The sequence below is a fragment of the Bubalus kerabau genome, chromosome 11 (assembly GCF_029407905.1).
Source record: "Bubalus kerabau isolate K-KA32 ecotype Philippines breed swamp buffalo chromosome 11, PCC_UOA_SB_1v2, whole genome shotgun sequence".
In the NCBI taxonomy this organism is placed as follows: Eukaryota; Metazoa; Chordata; class Mammalia; order Artiodactyla; family Bovidae; genus Bubalus; species Bubalus kerabau.
In genome coordinates this window covers 47,234,760-47,250,110 of record NC_073634.1, presented here as the reverse complement: position 1 = coordinate 47,250,110, position 15,351 = coordinate 47,234,760, and the positions used below count along the sequence as shown (strand labels likewise).

The following is a 15,351-nucleotide window of genomic DNA, read 5'->3' as shown; positions in this document are numbered from 1 at the left end:
GAAACACCAACCACCCCCAGTTCTGCCTCCTCCTCCTCTTTTCTCTCTGCAGCCCACTTGCTTCATAAAGAAACAAATTTGATTATGAAAAGATGAATTCTCAAAGGCAGGACCTTCTCAGACCCCTGCCTGTTATTCCTGCCTGGAGTGTGTCCACCTAAGCTGCAGGCTTCAGGTCCCTCCATGGCCTCTCCCACCAACTTGATTTAAACTGTGAAACCTACAGCCGCTGACTCTTGGACTCTCTTGCCTTGTTCTTTGTCCAGGGCTCTCCCTTCAGCATGCTGCACGTATGGATGGCTCATTTTGTACATCTCTCCCTGCTTCTACAACGTGTGGCCCCTCAGGGCAGGAGCGTTTTCTGTCCACTTTGTTTCTGATGTATTGTTGTTGTTCAGTTGCTAAGTTGTGTGTGACTCTTTGTGACCCCATGGACTGCAGCACACCAGGCTTCCCTGTCCTTCAGTATCTCCTAGAATTTGCCCAAACTCTTGTCCATTGAGTCGATGATACCATCAACCATCTCATCCTCTGTTGTCCCCTTCTCCTCCTGCCTTCAGTCTTTCCCAGCATCAGGGTCTTTTCAAATGACTCAGCTCTTCGCATCAGGTGGACAAAGTATTGGAGTTTCAGCTTCAACATCAGTCCTTCCAATGAACACCCAGGACTGATCTCCTTTAGGATGAACTGGTTGGATCTCCTTGCAGTCCAAGGGACTCTCAAGAGTCTTTTCCAACACCACAGTTCAAAAGCATCAATTCTTTGGCACTCAACTTTCTTTATAGTCCAACTCTCACATCCGTACATGACCACAGGAAAAACCATAGCCTTGACTAGACGGACCTTTGTTGGCAAACTAATGTCTCTGCTTTTTAATATGCTGTCTAGGTTGGTCATAGCTTTTCTTCCAAGGAACAACCATCATTTAATTTTATGACTTCAGTCACTGTCTGCAGTGATTTTGGAGCCCAAGAAAATAAAATCTGTCATAATAGCAGTTCCTAAAATATGTCCGGCCCATGTTTAGGTGGCCAGTGTACATGCAGCAGAGGACCGACTACTACTAACAGTTCTGAAGAGTCTTTTGTTAAGACTCCAGAAGGGGCTGCGGCTCCCCGGCTTTCCCTATGGCCTTGTGGTGATCTGAGCCTTTGCGGGACTGGGGCTGAGCCCATCCACACTGAGCCTCGGGGGCCTGCGAGCCGGTGGTGGGTCCAAGACGGTGACCTTCTCTCCAGCCGCAGTGAGAAGACAGTGCAATGTCTCCGGTCCTCAGGGCGCTTTGGTCTGGCCCTGTAGTGGCTGAGGCTGACTGTAAGGGCAGCAGCGGAGGCTCTTTACCCAGAGGGCTATGTCCTGTAGCCCCTTCAGCCTGCCTGAGTCCTGCCCGCCCTGGCCTCTGTGCCTCTGTGCGCTGAGCCTGCTGTGTCCTCGGGCTCCATCTTACAGGAGCTCACACCCTAGGGCACCGAGGCCAGCCTTGTGGCAGATGCTGTGAAGGCCGAGCCTCTGGCCAGGGCTGCCTTCCTCTCACCAACAGCTCAGCTCTGACCAAGGGCCGCCCCTCCAAGTTGCTTCACGCTGCCTCTGACCCTGCCTGCTCTCAGGGCTGTGTGGGAATGAGACAGAGCCTTCCCACCCCCGCGTACGGGGCCCTAGGCTCCCCTCTGCTCAGAAGGCTTTGTGCCTTCAGCCATGCCGGGACACCTTTCTTAACTTCCCTGCTGCTCTGAGTAGGCGGGCTGCCCACGGTGGGCAGGACTGGTGAGCAGGACCAGCTTTATCTGTCGGGCAGGAGGTGGGGGCATCAGCGTCTCTGCTGGGCAGGTCTCACAGACTCTGGGGTCCACAGGCAGCCGCTAGTTGCCTGTGTGGGTGGAGAGGCATACCACGCTCTTAAATTTACACAGTATGTTAATCATGTTCTCACAAATGCATTGAAACATTTCTTGCCATGGGTAATAAATGATCAGGAACCACTGGGTTCCTCTGAGCTGTTCTGATGGGGTGGGGGAATGAACAGTCAAGCCAGGCCTCGGTGTGGCAGCTGACAGAAGACAAGGGCGGCCTTTGCGCACCCGCCTCTGCTATTGGCATGGGGCTGGGCTGTGTGGAGGCCTGTGCCGTGGGAGGTGAGTGTGGCTGAGCCTGGCCGGGTGGAGCAGCCACCCCCAGCCAGGTATGACCCTGGCCCTGGGCAGACACCTTAGGGTCTGCCTACGTCCACTCTGAAGTCACATGAGAGCATGAAGGCGAGAAGGGACTTCCCGTGGGCATGACGGCACACAGCTGGCCGGTTCTCTGGCACATGGAGCACATTTGGAGCAAAGCTGTCCCCAGGAAGTCCCCCTTTGCATCTTGTAGTGACTCTGCCAAATAACATCAAAAGATGAAATGTGTTGATCAGATTATCGCCTAAGGTCTTTGTTTCCACAGAGCTCGCCGGTGTGTGTGTCACCTGTCGTGTGATGTGGGCAAGTTGAGAGGGCACATCACGTCCTGCACAGCCAGGCCCTTAAACATGCCGATGCCCAGTCACCCCCGATCCCTCCAGAGCCTGGGACCTGCTCTAACAGTGGTCTTCCTCTGGTCTTCGGAGCTGGATTCCTAAGGCAACTGATTATTTTTTAACCTGGATATTTATAAATACCTTATTTTTCCCTTGCTGTTGTTGTTTAGTCGCTAAGTTGTGTTCAACTATTTGCAACCTCATGGACTGCAGCACATTAGGCCTCCCTCTCCTTCACCATCTCCTGGAGTTTGCTCAAACTCATGTCCATTGAGTCAGTGATGCCATCCAACCATCTCATCCTCTGTTGTCCCCTTCTCCTCCTGGCTTCAATCTTTCTCAGCATCAGGGTCTTTTCCAATGAGTAGGCTCTTCGCATCAGGTGGCCAAAGTATTGGAGCTTCAGCTTCAACATCAGTCCTTCTAAAGAATATTCAGGACTGATTTCCTTTAGGATTGACTGGTTTGATCTCCTTGCAGTCCAAGGGACTTTTGGGAGTCTTCTCCAGCACCATTGATTCTTTGGCGTTCAGCCTTGTTTATGATCTAGCTCTTTTTTGATAGCATTGAAGCAATGATGTTTTTTTAAAGTATTTAAAATAAGGTGGTGTTAGTGAGGGCTAAAATAAGGGCCTGAAAGGAGCCATCTGCTTCTCATTCCTGAGAAAGGACAGAGCCAACGAGAAGCCTCTGCTTTTCTTCCTGTCGCCCATATACCCAGACACCTTTCATACGTGGCTGGAGATTTCATATGTGGCTGGAGATCTCAGCACAAAGCCCCTCCCTATAAAGCAGGTTCTGGTGAGTGACCTTCCCGCAGGATCCCGGGTGGAATGTGGGGACATATGACTGGCTGAGCATCCCTGGATTGAGGCCACAACAGACCTGGGGTTGTTGGGGAGTTGCAGGCAGCTAGCCCCTCATCTCCTAGGGGAGCACTGGGCTACACACCATGAAACAGACCCTCTAGGGGCTTGGTCATATGCTCATCTGGTAACCATTGTCCAGAATATAACTAGGAGCTTCTCAGAGTCAGTCTGCTGTTGGCTTGTTTTCCCCGAGAGTGGAAAAATGAACAATTCTTCAAACTGGATAAATGCAACACAAGTCTGGACCCTCCCAGCCTAATGGTCAACAATCCACCTTCCCTTTTCCTTCTGCACTAAACAGAGAATTGTCAGGGCCCCTCACCTCTCCAGTTTGGGTGGTGGTCAAGAGAAGAGGGCTGGCCCCCTCTTACCAGCCTCACGACATCAAGGAGCTGATTTGCTTCTTAGTTTTTCTCACTTGTCAAGTGGCAGTAATGACTGATTCCTACTTCTCATGGTTCCTGTGAGCAGTAATCATGTTGCCTGGCATGCATGGCTCAGGGTCTACAGCTAGATAAGTGGTCATGTTATCAGGAGCAGCGTGAGTGGCAGGTATATGCTGGGCTCCAGAGGACAGTCTACTACTCTGCCACCTCTGGGACCCGGACGCGTTACTGAACTTCACTATGCTTTAGCTCCCTGTCTGCAAAGTGGCAATGACATAAGGCCAGCCTCACAGGGTTGATGTGAGTGTCTGGTGGGTGGAAAGGGGTGCAGCCTGGTGCTCAGGAGGAAGGAGCCAGTCCTCACTGTGAAGGGGTGACAGTGACTGTGAGTCAGGATAGAATGTCCCCTAGAATCAAAGGGGCCCTGAGCCAGTGCCCACAGAGACACAGGAGGGAGGGGGTGTCACACAGGGTTCTACTTCTCTGGTATCACTTCTGTCAGATGCAATTTAGAGCTAATGTGTGCAGGTGCCAGGCCGGCCGGTATCCTCACTGTACCCTCTGGCCTGTGTTCCTGCTGGAGAGCTGGACTCCTTATTGGCCGTTTTCTGTGCTTAAAAGCATTTGCCTTTTCTAGGACCGCATCCAGGCTCCTGAAACACTTGTTTGCCTCAGTCAGCGGTCCGTGAGAGTCTTATTCATAGAGGGTTCTCCATTAAGAGATAAGAAGCTCCTTATGTACCACCAGTTCTATCCTCTTCAGGTTCCTGGGGAATGTGGGAGGGTGGATTTGATGACCTGGTGTGTGAGCCAGGCCTGAGTGCAGAGCCTGCTCCCCACGTGCCTGGTGGGGCTGCTCCCCAGTGTAACAGGTGCCCCGCTCCCCCAGGGTGAGTAGACTCTCGTCTCTGACCTTGGCTGCACTCACCTTGACCTTCTACCTCACCTTTTCGTACTTGTCAGAAGAGCTTGGGCTTTCCTTGGGAACTGCACATTACAGAGCACCCCTGCCTCTGCAGGGTGCGTGGGGAAGAAAAGTCCACGCCTGGAGCCCAGTGTTTGTGCTGCAAACCTGGGGTTGTGCTCACTCCACCTGCCTGGGGACGTGTTGTGCACTTGTCTTTAGTTGCAAGCTTTCATGACCTTCAGGGTAAGGGATGTTTCACTCCCCAGAGGCACAGAGCCTGCTTCAGGACCTGGTGTATCATGGTATCCCGTAAGTTCTTGGAGAAACAAGTGTCCAAACATGAAGAAGGAAACAACCATCCAAATAAAAGAGAGAAAGAAACAGCCAGGATCCAAAGGAAGCTTTTAATAAGAAAAAGAGAAGAAGGAGCTTAAATTTTAACCTACAATAAAAGTGAAACCCGAGAACCTCCCAGCTGGAGTGTGATATAGTGACAACCTCGTTACAGATGAAATTTGTGGACTAGGAGACAGGGACTTTCTGGTTAAATACATTAGTAACATGTGCCTTTTCAGGTAATTCTAAATCTGAGTGTCCATGTTGGAAGGAAAGTGTGTGTGTGATGACCTCCATGGCGATGTTAAGCGCTTTGACTTGAAACTGCTTATGAGCAAAGAAATTGTAAGTCCCACCTCAGACCCAGGCAGGATACAGGCTAACCTGCTGACGAGAAGATCTCAAAACACGGCAGCTCAATCAGGATAAAGTTTCCTTTTTTTCATGTGACATCCAGGCCCTGCTCCCCAAAGTGAGGACCTGGTCCTTCCCTCCTTTGCTTGGAGTGTCATCTTTGTGGAAAACGCTGCAACCCCCTCCTCTGCCCCCAGGGAGGGAGGTACTGGTTAAGTGTTGGGAGGTGAGGGACTAGACATGGAATTTCCTCCTAAATGTCATTGCAAAACACAGCTCAGCCCAGAACTGGCTCAAGTCCCTCTCACTTGCCTTCATTGACTGGAATCTTGGTGTGTGGCCAGGGCTCCCCTCGAGCAGCGAGGTGAAGTTCTTAACTGGTGAGCTTGCACCAGTTGAAACTTGAAATATTCTTCCTGACAGGAGGAGCAGGTGGACTTGGGAGACAGTTGGCCGTCACTTCTGCCCTCTGAGACCCTGAGACATTTGACTAATTTGAGGCTGGGCGCTCTCCCCCTGGGGCCCACCCGCTGTCCAGGGAACTCACCAGGATGTGTCTCTCCCAGGAGGCAGGCCCTGTGTCTCCAGCTCCTAGCCCTTGCTTGGCCTGGCTCCTCTTTGAATGACCATGGGGATTTCCGGTCGTCTGGGCCCAGCCAGTGGTAACAAGGTTTAGAGCTGTGTGGACTCTCCACCTCCCATCCTGGGAGAAGTCCTTCCAGCCCAAGGCCCTTAAGCCGACTGTTGTCCTAGGATTGGCTTGGCGGCCCATAGGGCAAGCCATTTGGTAGGTATTTTGAGTAAGTGATCTGAACCAGGCCAGGGTCGGGGATGCAGCCTCGAATGTAGAAGCAGGTGGTGCCTGTTCTGGGGGCCCCCACACTGTAACATGTGCCCCCGGGGAGTGGCGTGGTGGGAGAACCAGCGAGTCCTTGGAGTCTGAAGACTGAATGAGTTCTTCGTCCACACTCTTCACCCTGTCTTTCCGGGGGTCAGACAGTGAGACCTGGTTGTGGGAAGGTCTCTCGGGGGCCTTATGGGCAGCCGAGTGCAAGCAGTGTGTCCGCAGAGCTCACCTATATGTCGATCCCAGTGAAGACGGAGCTGGGGCTGCTGTGCCTGCGTGACATCCCGCAGCTCCTCCACGTCCGAGTCCTGAGCCGCGAGCCCGACGTCATCTGTCTTCATTATCACGGATGCCCCACAGGGTGGCGGTGTTAATAATCGGTGTAGGCACCCCAGTTGTGTGTCCCTCTCGCCTTTCATCTTGTTTCCCGGGTGTCTTGAGCCTGTTGAACGGCACTTGGTAGCAGTGTTCAACTCAGCCGTTACTCCGAGGGGTACTTAGAGGGACGGGCTGCAGAGACCCCCTGGGCTTCCTGAGGTTGGGCCCGGGGCTGGTCTCAGGGGTCCTCTGGCTACCGCTGTGACATCTGCAGAGTCTTTTCCTGGCCCCACGTCCACCTGGCAGGACCTCCTCATGGACTCATTAGTTCACCTCATCAAGCATGAGAGGGTGAGAGGCTGGGGGTGCGAGACCCACCAGCTCCAAGCATTGCCGGGGGGAAAGGCTCGGGTTCACACAGCAACTGCCCCCAGCTCCATCTGACTTCTATTCTTCACCCCCCAGGAGTGCACCTCCCCCTCCCCACCACGAAACTTAAGGTGGCCCCTCCTCTCAGTTCTATAGGAGATGCTGGTCTTGGCAGTCTGAGGGGCGGGAGGGGATTAGTGAGGTGGATGTCTCTCCATCTCCCAGTCCTGCTCCCCTAGTCTGCCTCCTCTTGCCACCTCCCGGTCCACTGACAGGACCAAACAGCAGCGTGGCCACGTCAGCAGGTGTGGCTGGAGCTGGTAAGGTTGTGTGCTTGCTCCCTGCCCAGCACTCCGACCTCCGCCTGAGGCTGTGGCAGGAGCCCAAGCTATCTGCTAGGCCCACTCCTGTCTCTGCTCTGGAGGCATCTGGCCTCTGTCTTTCCCTCACTCAGAGGCTGGCAGCCATGGGAACTGGTCACTGCAGAGAAGCAGGAGAGAAACTCAGGCACCCTGGCCTACACAAACCAGACCGGGGGTTAGTTGGCAGTTGCCCCAGGTGCGAGGTGTGGGGCTCAGTGGACCCATGTTACCCAAGAGCAGGGGGCCCGAGATTGGCTCGAGGCTAGACAGCAGATCAGAAGGGTAGTGGACTGGATGACCTTTGACAGGAGGATGGGGGCATCCCACCTAAAAAGGACCTGCCTCAGGCTCTTATAGATAAGGCCACCATGACCTCCGGAAGCCAGGGACCATGGCAGGCGAGATGGGGATGGCAGGGCAGCCGGAACCCCTCATTAGTACTCTCAGCCCTAGGGGTGCCTTTCCCCCTGGTGGGCCTGGAGCCTGTGCCCCCAGGCCCTGCAGTGGTGATGTGTGGGGTGAGGGGGTGTGAAACAGCCCAGCAAGTCTGTCCTTTCAGCTTGAAACCCCCAGACACACGTTCTGAGTCACTGTCCTGTGGGATGGTGGTGGCCAGGAATGCAGCAGGGGGGATGGCACCCAGGGGATGACCAGTCAGCATGCAGTAGTGGGCAGAGCATTCTGGAGCCAGAGCCCGGGTAGGGGCCCTATCTCTCTCAGAGTCTGCATGAAGGTCTCCCAGCTCCTCCTCAGCATCCTGCCAGGTCAGCGCATGGCAGCCCTCAGGGAGGCCTGGGGCATGTCTGGGGACCCCCTGCAGACCCTGTCCAGCAGGGCGTGGCCCATATTTTTGGAACGAGTCGAGTTAGGCTATTGTGCCAAGCGCTGTGTGTACCAGGTGGGCTGTGAGTACCCTGTATTCCTAAGAGGTATCCCCGCTCCTGGGCTCTGAGACTTTGGGGCCCCACAGGTCAGGCACTGGCCAGGCAGCTGCTGAGTAACACATGTTCTGTTTCCAGGGCCCTCCCCCACCACCTGCTGGCAAAGCCCTGCTCAACTTTGAGGGGACAGAGCCTGGGGAACTCAGGTGCGGCGAAGGGGACGCTGTCGTCCTGCAGCGCCGGGGCGACGAGCTCTGGTACCACGGCCTCCTGCCTGCCGGCTTCGTCCAGAGCGTGCGGCCACTGCCCCCGGCCCCGCCCCAGGGCAAAGCGCTCTATGATTTCGAGATGAAGGACAGAGACCAGGACAAAGACTGTCTGAGCTTCAGCAAGGTAAGGTGGGTTCTAACGCAGCCGTCCCCCGACCACAGCCCGAGCCGGGAGCCTGGGTGAGCATGTGAATCCTGGCCCTGCCCCAGTGGAGACAGCAGTGGTTTCTTCTTACTGAGGGTCTGCCAGGTAGAAGAAGGGGCACCCAGCCCCACTGATAGGTGCTCTCTGGTAGTGGGGGCAGGACCCTTGTTTGCCAAGTCATGGGTGTGCAGGGCTCATGGGCCCTTGGAGGGGGCTTGCTGGGGAGACCATGGCAGAGACCCCTGGTCAGATCCTGGAGTGGGAGCTGGGCCCAGAAACCAGCCCGGGCCAGCCCTTCTTGGAGGTCTGGGGGTAGATGCGTGTGTTTGCACCATATGAGGCTCCACTGAGACCTTGGGACCCAGTCAGTGGCAAACTAGTTGTATTTCCTATGTGATTGTCCTGGGGACAACCTGGAATATGAAGTCAAGTGGGCCTTAGGAAGCATCACTGCAAACAAAGCTAGTGGAGGTGATGGAATTCCAGTTGAGCTATTTCAAATCCTAAAAGATAATGCTGTGAAAGTGCTGTACTCAACATGCCAGCAAATTTGGAAAACTCAGCATTGGCCATAGGACTGGAAAAGGTCAGTTTTCATTCCAATCCCAAAGAAAGGCAATGCCAAAGAATGTTCAAACTACTGCACAATTGTACTTATCTCACATGCTAGCAAAGTAATGCTCAAAATTCTCCAAGCCAGGCTTCAACAGTACGTGAACGATGAACTTCCAGATGTTCAAGCTGGATTTAGAAAAGGCAGAGGAACCAGAGATCAAATTGCCAACATCTGTTGGATCATCAAAAAGCAAGAGTTCCAGAAAAACATTTATTTCTGCTTTATTGACTATGCCAAAGCCTTTGACTGTGTGGATCACCACCAACTATGGAAAATTCTTCAAGAGATGGGAATACCAGACGACCTGACCTGCCTCCTGAGAAATCTGTATGCAGGTCAAGAAGCAACAGTTAGAAGTGGACATGGAACAACAGACTAGTTCCAAATTGGGAAAGGAGTATGTCAAGACTGTATATTGTCACCCTGCTTATTTAACTTCTGTGCAGAGTACATCATGTGAAATGGCGGGCTGGATGAAGCACAAGCTGAAATCAAGATTGCCAGGAGAAATATGAAATACATCTCAGATATGCAGATGACACCACCCTTATGGCAGAAAGGGAAGAGGAACTGAAGAGCCTCTTGATGAAAGGCTGAAAGAGTGAAAAAGTTGACTTAAAACTCAACACTCAGAAATCTAAGATCATGGCATCTGGTCCCATCATTTCATGGCAAATAGATGTGAAAACAATAGAAACAGTGAGAGACTTTATTTTGGGGGGTCCAAAATAACTGCAGATGGTGACTGCAGCCATGATATTAAAAGACACTCCTTGGAAGGAAAGTTATGACCAACCTAGACAGCGAAATAAAAAGCAGAGACGTTAATTTCTCAACAAAGGTCCATCTAGTCAAAGCTATGGTGTTTCCAATAGTCATGTGTGGATGTGAGAGCTGGACTATAAAGAAAGCTGAGCACCAAAAAATTGATGCTTTTGAACTGTGGTGTTGGAGAAGACTCTTGAGAGTCCCTTGGACTGCAAGGAGATCCAACCACTCCATCCTAAAGGAAATCAGTCCTGAATATTCATTGGAAGGACTGATGCTGAAGCTGAAGCTCCAATACTTTGGCCACCTGATGGGAAGAACTGACTCATTAGAAAAGACCCTAATGCTGGGAAAGATTGAAGGCAGGAGGAGAAGGGGACAACAGAGGATGAGATGGTTGGATGGCATCACTGCCTCAGTGGACATGAGTTTGAGCAAGCTTTGGGAGTTAGTGATGGACTGGGAAGCCTGGTGTGCTGCAGTCCATGGGGTGGCGAAGAGTCGGACATGACTGAGTGACTGAACTGAACTGAACTGTCCTGGGGACTGAGTGAGACATGGAGCAGCCTGGCTTCCAGCCTCCCGGCCTTGGGGGTGCAGTGTCAATGTGCAGAGGTAGCAGAGTCAGGGCTTGTGAACATCCCCGCTTCCTGGCTTCTTCACTTCATCCCAGTCCAGGGCTGGGAGGGCCAGAGCACCTGGACCTCGGAAACATCATCAATTAGTTGTTGATCTTCACAACTGCCTACCAGGATCCCCAGAAGCCTGTCTTCCTGATGTTGAAGCTGTTGTAGGAGGGAGGCCTCGTCAGGGCCTGGGAGTGGGCTTTTGTCTAATGCTCAGAAATGAATTGTCCAAGATGATACATGTGCTGAAAAAGCACAAGACTTAACTGGGAAGGGCACCCAGGCAGAGAACAGCAGGACCCCAGGAGAGCCACTCTCCACGTGGCTCGCAGTCTCTGGTTTTAAGGTAATGGGGTTAGTTACCGGCTTGTTTCTGGCCAGTCATCTTGCTTGGCCTGTGTTTGTTCTGACTCAGGATCCTTGCCGGTGGCACGTGCCTCTCTCAGCCAAGATGGATTCCGGCACCAGGGTTCCTAGGAGGTTGGCAGAGCTTATTATGGGCTGGTATCTTCTCCCAAATTCTTCCAGCTGGTGGTAACTTCTTGGTTCCAAGCTCCCTGTTGGTATCACCTATTGTAAGATAATTAACGCAAGTGGTTACTGTCATGCCCGGCCAGAGTGGACAGGTTCCACCTGTGGAGGGGGTTTCCGGTCAGCGGGTGTCTAGTAAAGCCACAGCTCTAAGAGGCTGCACAGACCTGCCCCTCTCCCATGTCCTGTCCTGTGTCTCCTCCTCCAGTCTCTCCCCGCACGCAGTTGTAAACACAGAGCTAGGTTCCAGCTCACTGTGAGCCTCTCCTCTGCTCAGACCCGAGCTTAGCTGTGGTGCCGAGCACTGTGCAGGGATGTGAGAACCCTGTGCTCCATTTTGAGCAAAATTGGCCTGTTCTGTGCAGGCCGTTCCATTGTTCAGCCCGAAGGTGAATGATCTCTTTTCATTCACGTTTAACTCTCTCCACTTCCCTTCCATCAGGGTGTTCATTGTGATTGTCACCCGGCCCTGCAGCTTCCCTGAAAGCAGCATTAGGCGTCCCCCTCTGAGGTTGGAGCACGGGCTGCCAAGTGAGGTCAGGCAGCAGACCCTCTGGTGCCCACTCCCCTCGTGCCCAGCTCCTGTGCCCAGCCTGCCCTGAGACCCCTGGGTCCTGGTGCTCTGTGCTTTAAGGATCAAGAGAGCCGCCCCTTGGGGGTTGGATTGAGCCCTTGTGAGGACACAGACCCGTCACGGCTGACAGGGTCGGGGTGGGCCCTCCTCACAGCCTTCGTGGAGGAGGCTCACCGAGTGGACAGCTGCAGTGCGGGAGCCGCCAGCGTCCCCTCCCCGTGAGAGAAGGCAGAGGCCTCCCTGTCCTCCTCCTCCATCACACGCTCCGTGTGCCAGCCTCTGCCTGGTACCCTCACCTCTGGGGGGAAGTCCAGAGCCTACTGGACAAAGGACAGAGGGGCACCTGGCTGCTCACCAGCAAAACGTGCTGAGCCAAGCCCCGCTGGGAGCTGGGCTGTACCAACAAGCCTGACGTCGGCTGGGGAGACAGGGCAGGAATCCAGGGGACAGTTTCTGAGCGTGATGGGCAGTGTGGGTCACCCAGGAGGTGTGCGGGGTGTCTGGTCAAGGCGGTGGGTAATGTGTGTGGTATTTCAAAAGAGGCATTAAAGCGGCCCCATGGAGAAGGTGCGCACTCGGGTCCTTGAGACTCGCCTTGTGGTGGCGCTGCTGCCACTGGCTCACGGGGGCCCTGGCGCCTGGACTGTGCCGTTGAGGCGGGTGGCCCCCCGTCTTCCCGGGACTTTGAGCCCAGATTAGGGAGCAGAGGTGTGGGAGCCGGTGGGCCACGCATCCCTCGGGCTGCTCGTCCAGGACTTTCTTTCTCTTCAGTCCACGGACTGACATGGAGAGTTGGAGACGGCAGGGCACGCTTCCTGGTGAAGACCTTGCTATGGCCCGGCCGTGTTCCCCACCGTGTTCACACAGGCGTGTCACCAGCACCCACTCCACACCCCTTAAGTTAGGGCACAGCCTGCTTGTCCGAGCACCTGCCCGTTCTCCTCTCTCCCCTCCAGCCGCCACTCCCCCCGCCCCCATCCCTGCCACCCTGCGTGACAGCCTGAGCTTCCCTCCACTGGCCTGGAATACTGGTTCTAACAGCCTCCCTCTCACCACCTTGAGTGACCACGTGGCTCCGACCAGCTTGGTTTTTGCCTCCAGGGAGTGTTTTGCTGTTTGGATATGTTCCTTTCTGGACTCAGCAAGGAAAGAAGGAGCGTCTAAAATCCATGGATGGTGCTAACTTCCCTTTAAAAAACATCACTGTGGTGGGATGGATGAGGTTTTAAAAGGCATGAGGCATGTGCATCAAAGCAAGATTCTTACCTTCGATGTCAGCTCTTGAACAGTCTTGTTAAAATTGCATTAATTAAAGTCATTCTAAAACCAAAGTCTTTGTTTCATTGAGGAAGAGTGCATAATTACTTCTCGTAGGTAGAGCAGCTATAAAAAGCACAATTTATAACTTCATAGCAGTCCCACTCCAACGAGCTGGGCATGTGTGGATGAGAAGACTCAAGGTGACAGCAGAGCAGCATCCCGCTCTGCCAGCCCATTCCTCTGGACTGGCACCCGTGTGACAGTGCCCTCCATGTGACGGGGTGGGGCTGGGCTGGTTGCTCTGAGCCGGCCAAGCCCATTTAAAGCCCCACTGTTGTCCTGACTCCGGCAGATGCCCCTCCTGCTGGCAGCTCCACCAAACCCTCCCCACGGCCTTCCTCCACCTCTGAGTGTTTACTGGTCCTTCCTCAATGAGAAGATTCTCTGCTTTGTGAATTGGCCCAGCATTAATCCCAAAGCAAGTTCTGATAGAAATCAAATGTATTCAGAGTTTCAGCTCCTGAGTGAGATGGGATTCAAATTGTGACACCTTCACTTTTATCTCTTACTTTGGGTCATTTAGGGCTTCCCTGGTAGCTCAGATGGTGAAGAATCTGCTCGCAGTGCAGGATACCCAGGTTCAATCCCTGGGTCCAGAAGATCCCTTCGAGAAGGGAATGGCAATCCACTCCAGTTTTCTTGCCTGGAGAATTTCATGGGCAGACCATGGAGTCACAAAGAGTTGGACACGACTGAGCAACTAACACTTTTACTTTCACTTGAATCATTTACTGCACCTCTGAGTATCTTTTTTGACTATAAAATGGAGTTGATAGGATTCAATGAACAAAGGCATTTTGGGAACCAGCCTCAAAACAGGCACCAATCGGGGGCTTGCCTCCATGCCCACGGCCTTCTGTCCTTTCTGCCTTTGCCCAGGACACTCCACGAGGCTGGGCCTCCTCCACAGACACACGCATTGGAGCTGAGTCCCCAGATGGGTCCCCTGTGCCCATCTTGTCCTGGTAACTGCATCTGGGCAGAGTCACAGGGGTGTGGAAGCCCTCAGCCCCCAGGTCAAGGCCACTGTGCCCACTGTGAGCAGCCTGGGCCCCTGTGTGTCCTCTGTCCTGAGGGCAGTCATGACGCTCTCAAGGCGTTTCTGAAGGGCTTCCCCTGGTCTCTGCTTCTCATTGCCTCTTGGAGACCACATGGCTGCAGGAAAAGAGGGGCCCGAGGAGCTCAGAGGCCCCTGGAAGGGCAGGTTCCCCATGTGTGATCCACCCCACAGTGCATTTAGGAAATGGTCCAGCCCCCAGGGCTAGTCTTCTTGGAGCTGCTGTGGGAACTTTCTGGGTGTGGGCCAGGCCCTCAGTGTGTGAGACGTCCCTTTGACAGGGTGCTGGGGACAGTGTACTCAGCCAGCCACCCTGTGGTGTCCAGGACTTCAGTGCAGGCAGAGACCCCAGTCTCCTGGCAGGTCAGAGAGGAAAAGCCTCAGGCCTGGGCTTCCTAACAGATTCATCTGTCTGCAGCTTGGCTTTTCCCCGGCAGGAGTCATGCACAGACAGGGGTTTGTGCATGTATTCTTCATTGCTCTGTCATGTCCGACTCTTTGCCATCCTATGGACTGTAGCCCGCCAGGCTTCTCTGTCCATGGGATTCTCTAGGCAAGAATGCTGGAGTGGATTGCCATTTCCTCCTCCAGAGGATCTTCCAGACCCAGGAACTGAACCTGTGTCTCCTGCACTGCAGGAGGATTCTTTACCACTGAGCCACAGGGAAGCCCTACAAACATGGGAGTGTTGGATGAATTAATTAGAAATGCAGTTAAAGCCCCTTGATGTGGGGCCTGACTCCTTTGCCAGTGTGCTGCCCACTGAGCCTGAGCAGGAAGGCGGTCCATTCCTCATATGACCAGTGTCCGCTCAGGACCACTCTGAGCTCTGCCTCTGGGCCCTGGCCCTCGATGTTGGTTGAGCTTGGAACAGGGAGGTGGCCTAGGGGATCCACTGACCCGCAAGAGGAGCACTTGCCAGGGAGCCTGGAAGTGAAGCAAAGTTGTGTGTCTGAAGGTGGAAAGATGACACAGAGCAACTTTCATCCAGAAAATCCTTGACGCGGCCAGACTGGCCCAGACCTTGTCCCACTCTCCAACCCTTCACTGGTGTCCTGGCATCAGGAAGAGGACACTTGTTGCTCCACCCTGGGCAGCGCTAGGGAACTGGGCTCCGGCCAACCTGCCCACTGGCGGTGGTTTCCATCTAGTCTTGCTGGCCCTCACCCAGACCCCTTCACCCACTCTCCTCCTGCATCTCTGGCAGCTCCCATCCTAAAAGAGCAGAGTTGAGCACTAGACAGAGAAGGTACGCCCAGCAGATCCTGAGATGCCAACTCCCTGGTCCAGGCTGGAGAGTCTGCAGC

The 15,351-nt window shown here is 53.9% G+C and overlaps 1 protein-coding gene across 1 annotated transcript in view; it reads left to right on the top strand.

Annotated features, from left to right (window-relative positions):
- Positions 1-15,351, top strand: part of SH3RF3 (SH3 domain containing ring finger 3) — a 159,388-nt gene that overhangs the window by 69,406 nt on the left and 74,631 nt on the right. Inside the window, exon 2 of the mRNA XM_055540234.1 lies at positions 8,277-8,531. Coding sequence (XP_055396209.1) covers positions 8,277-8,531 — 255 coding nt within the window. The remainder of the gene's footprint in view (positions 1-8,276; positions 8,532-15,351) is intronic.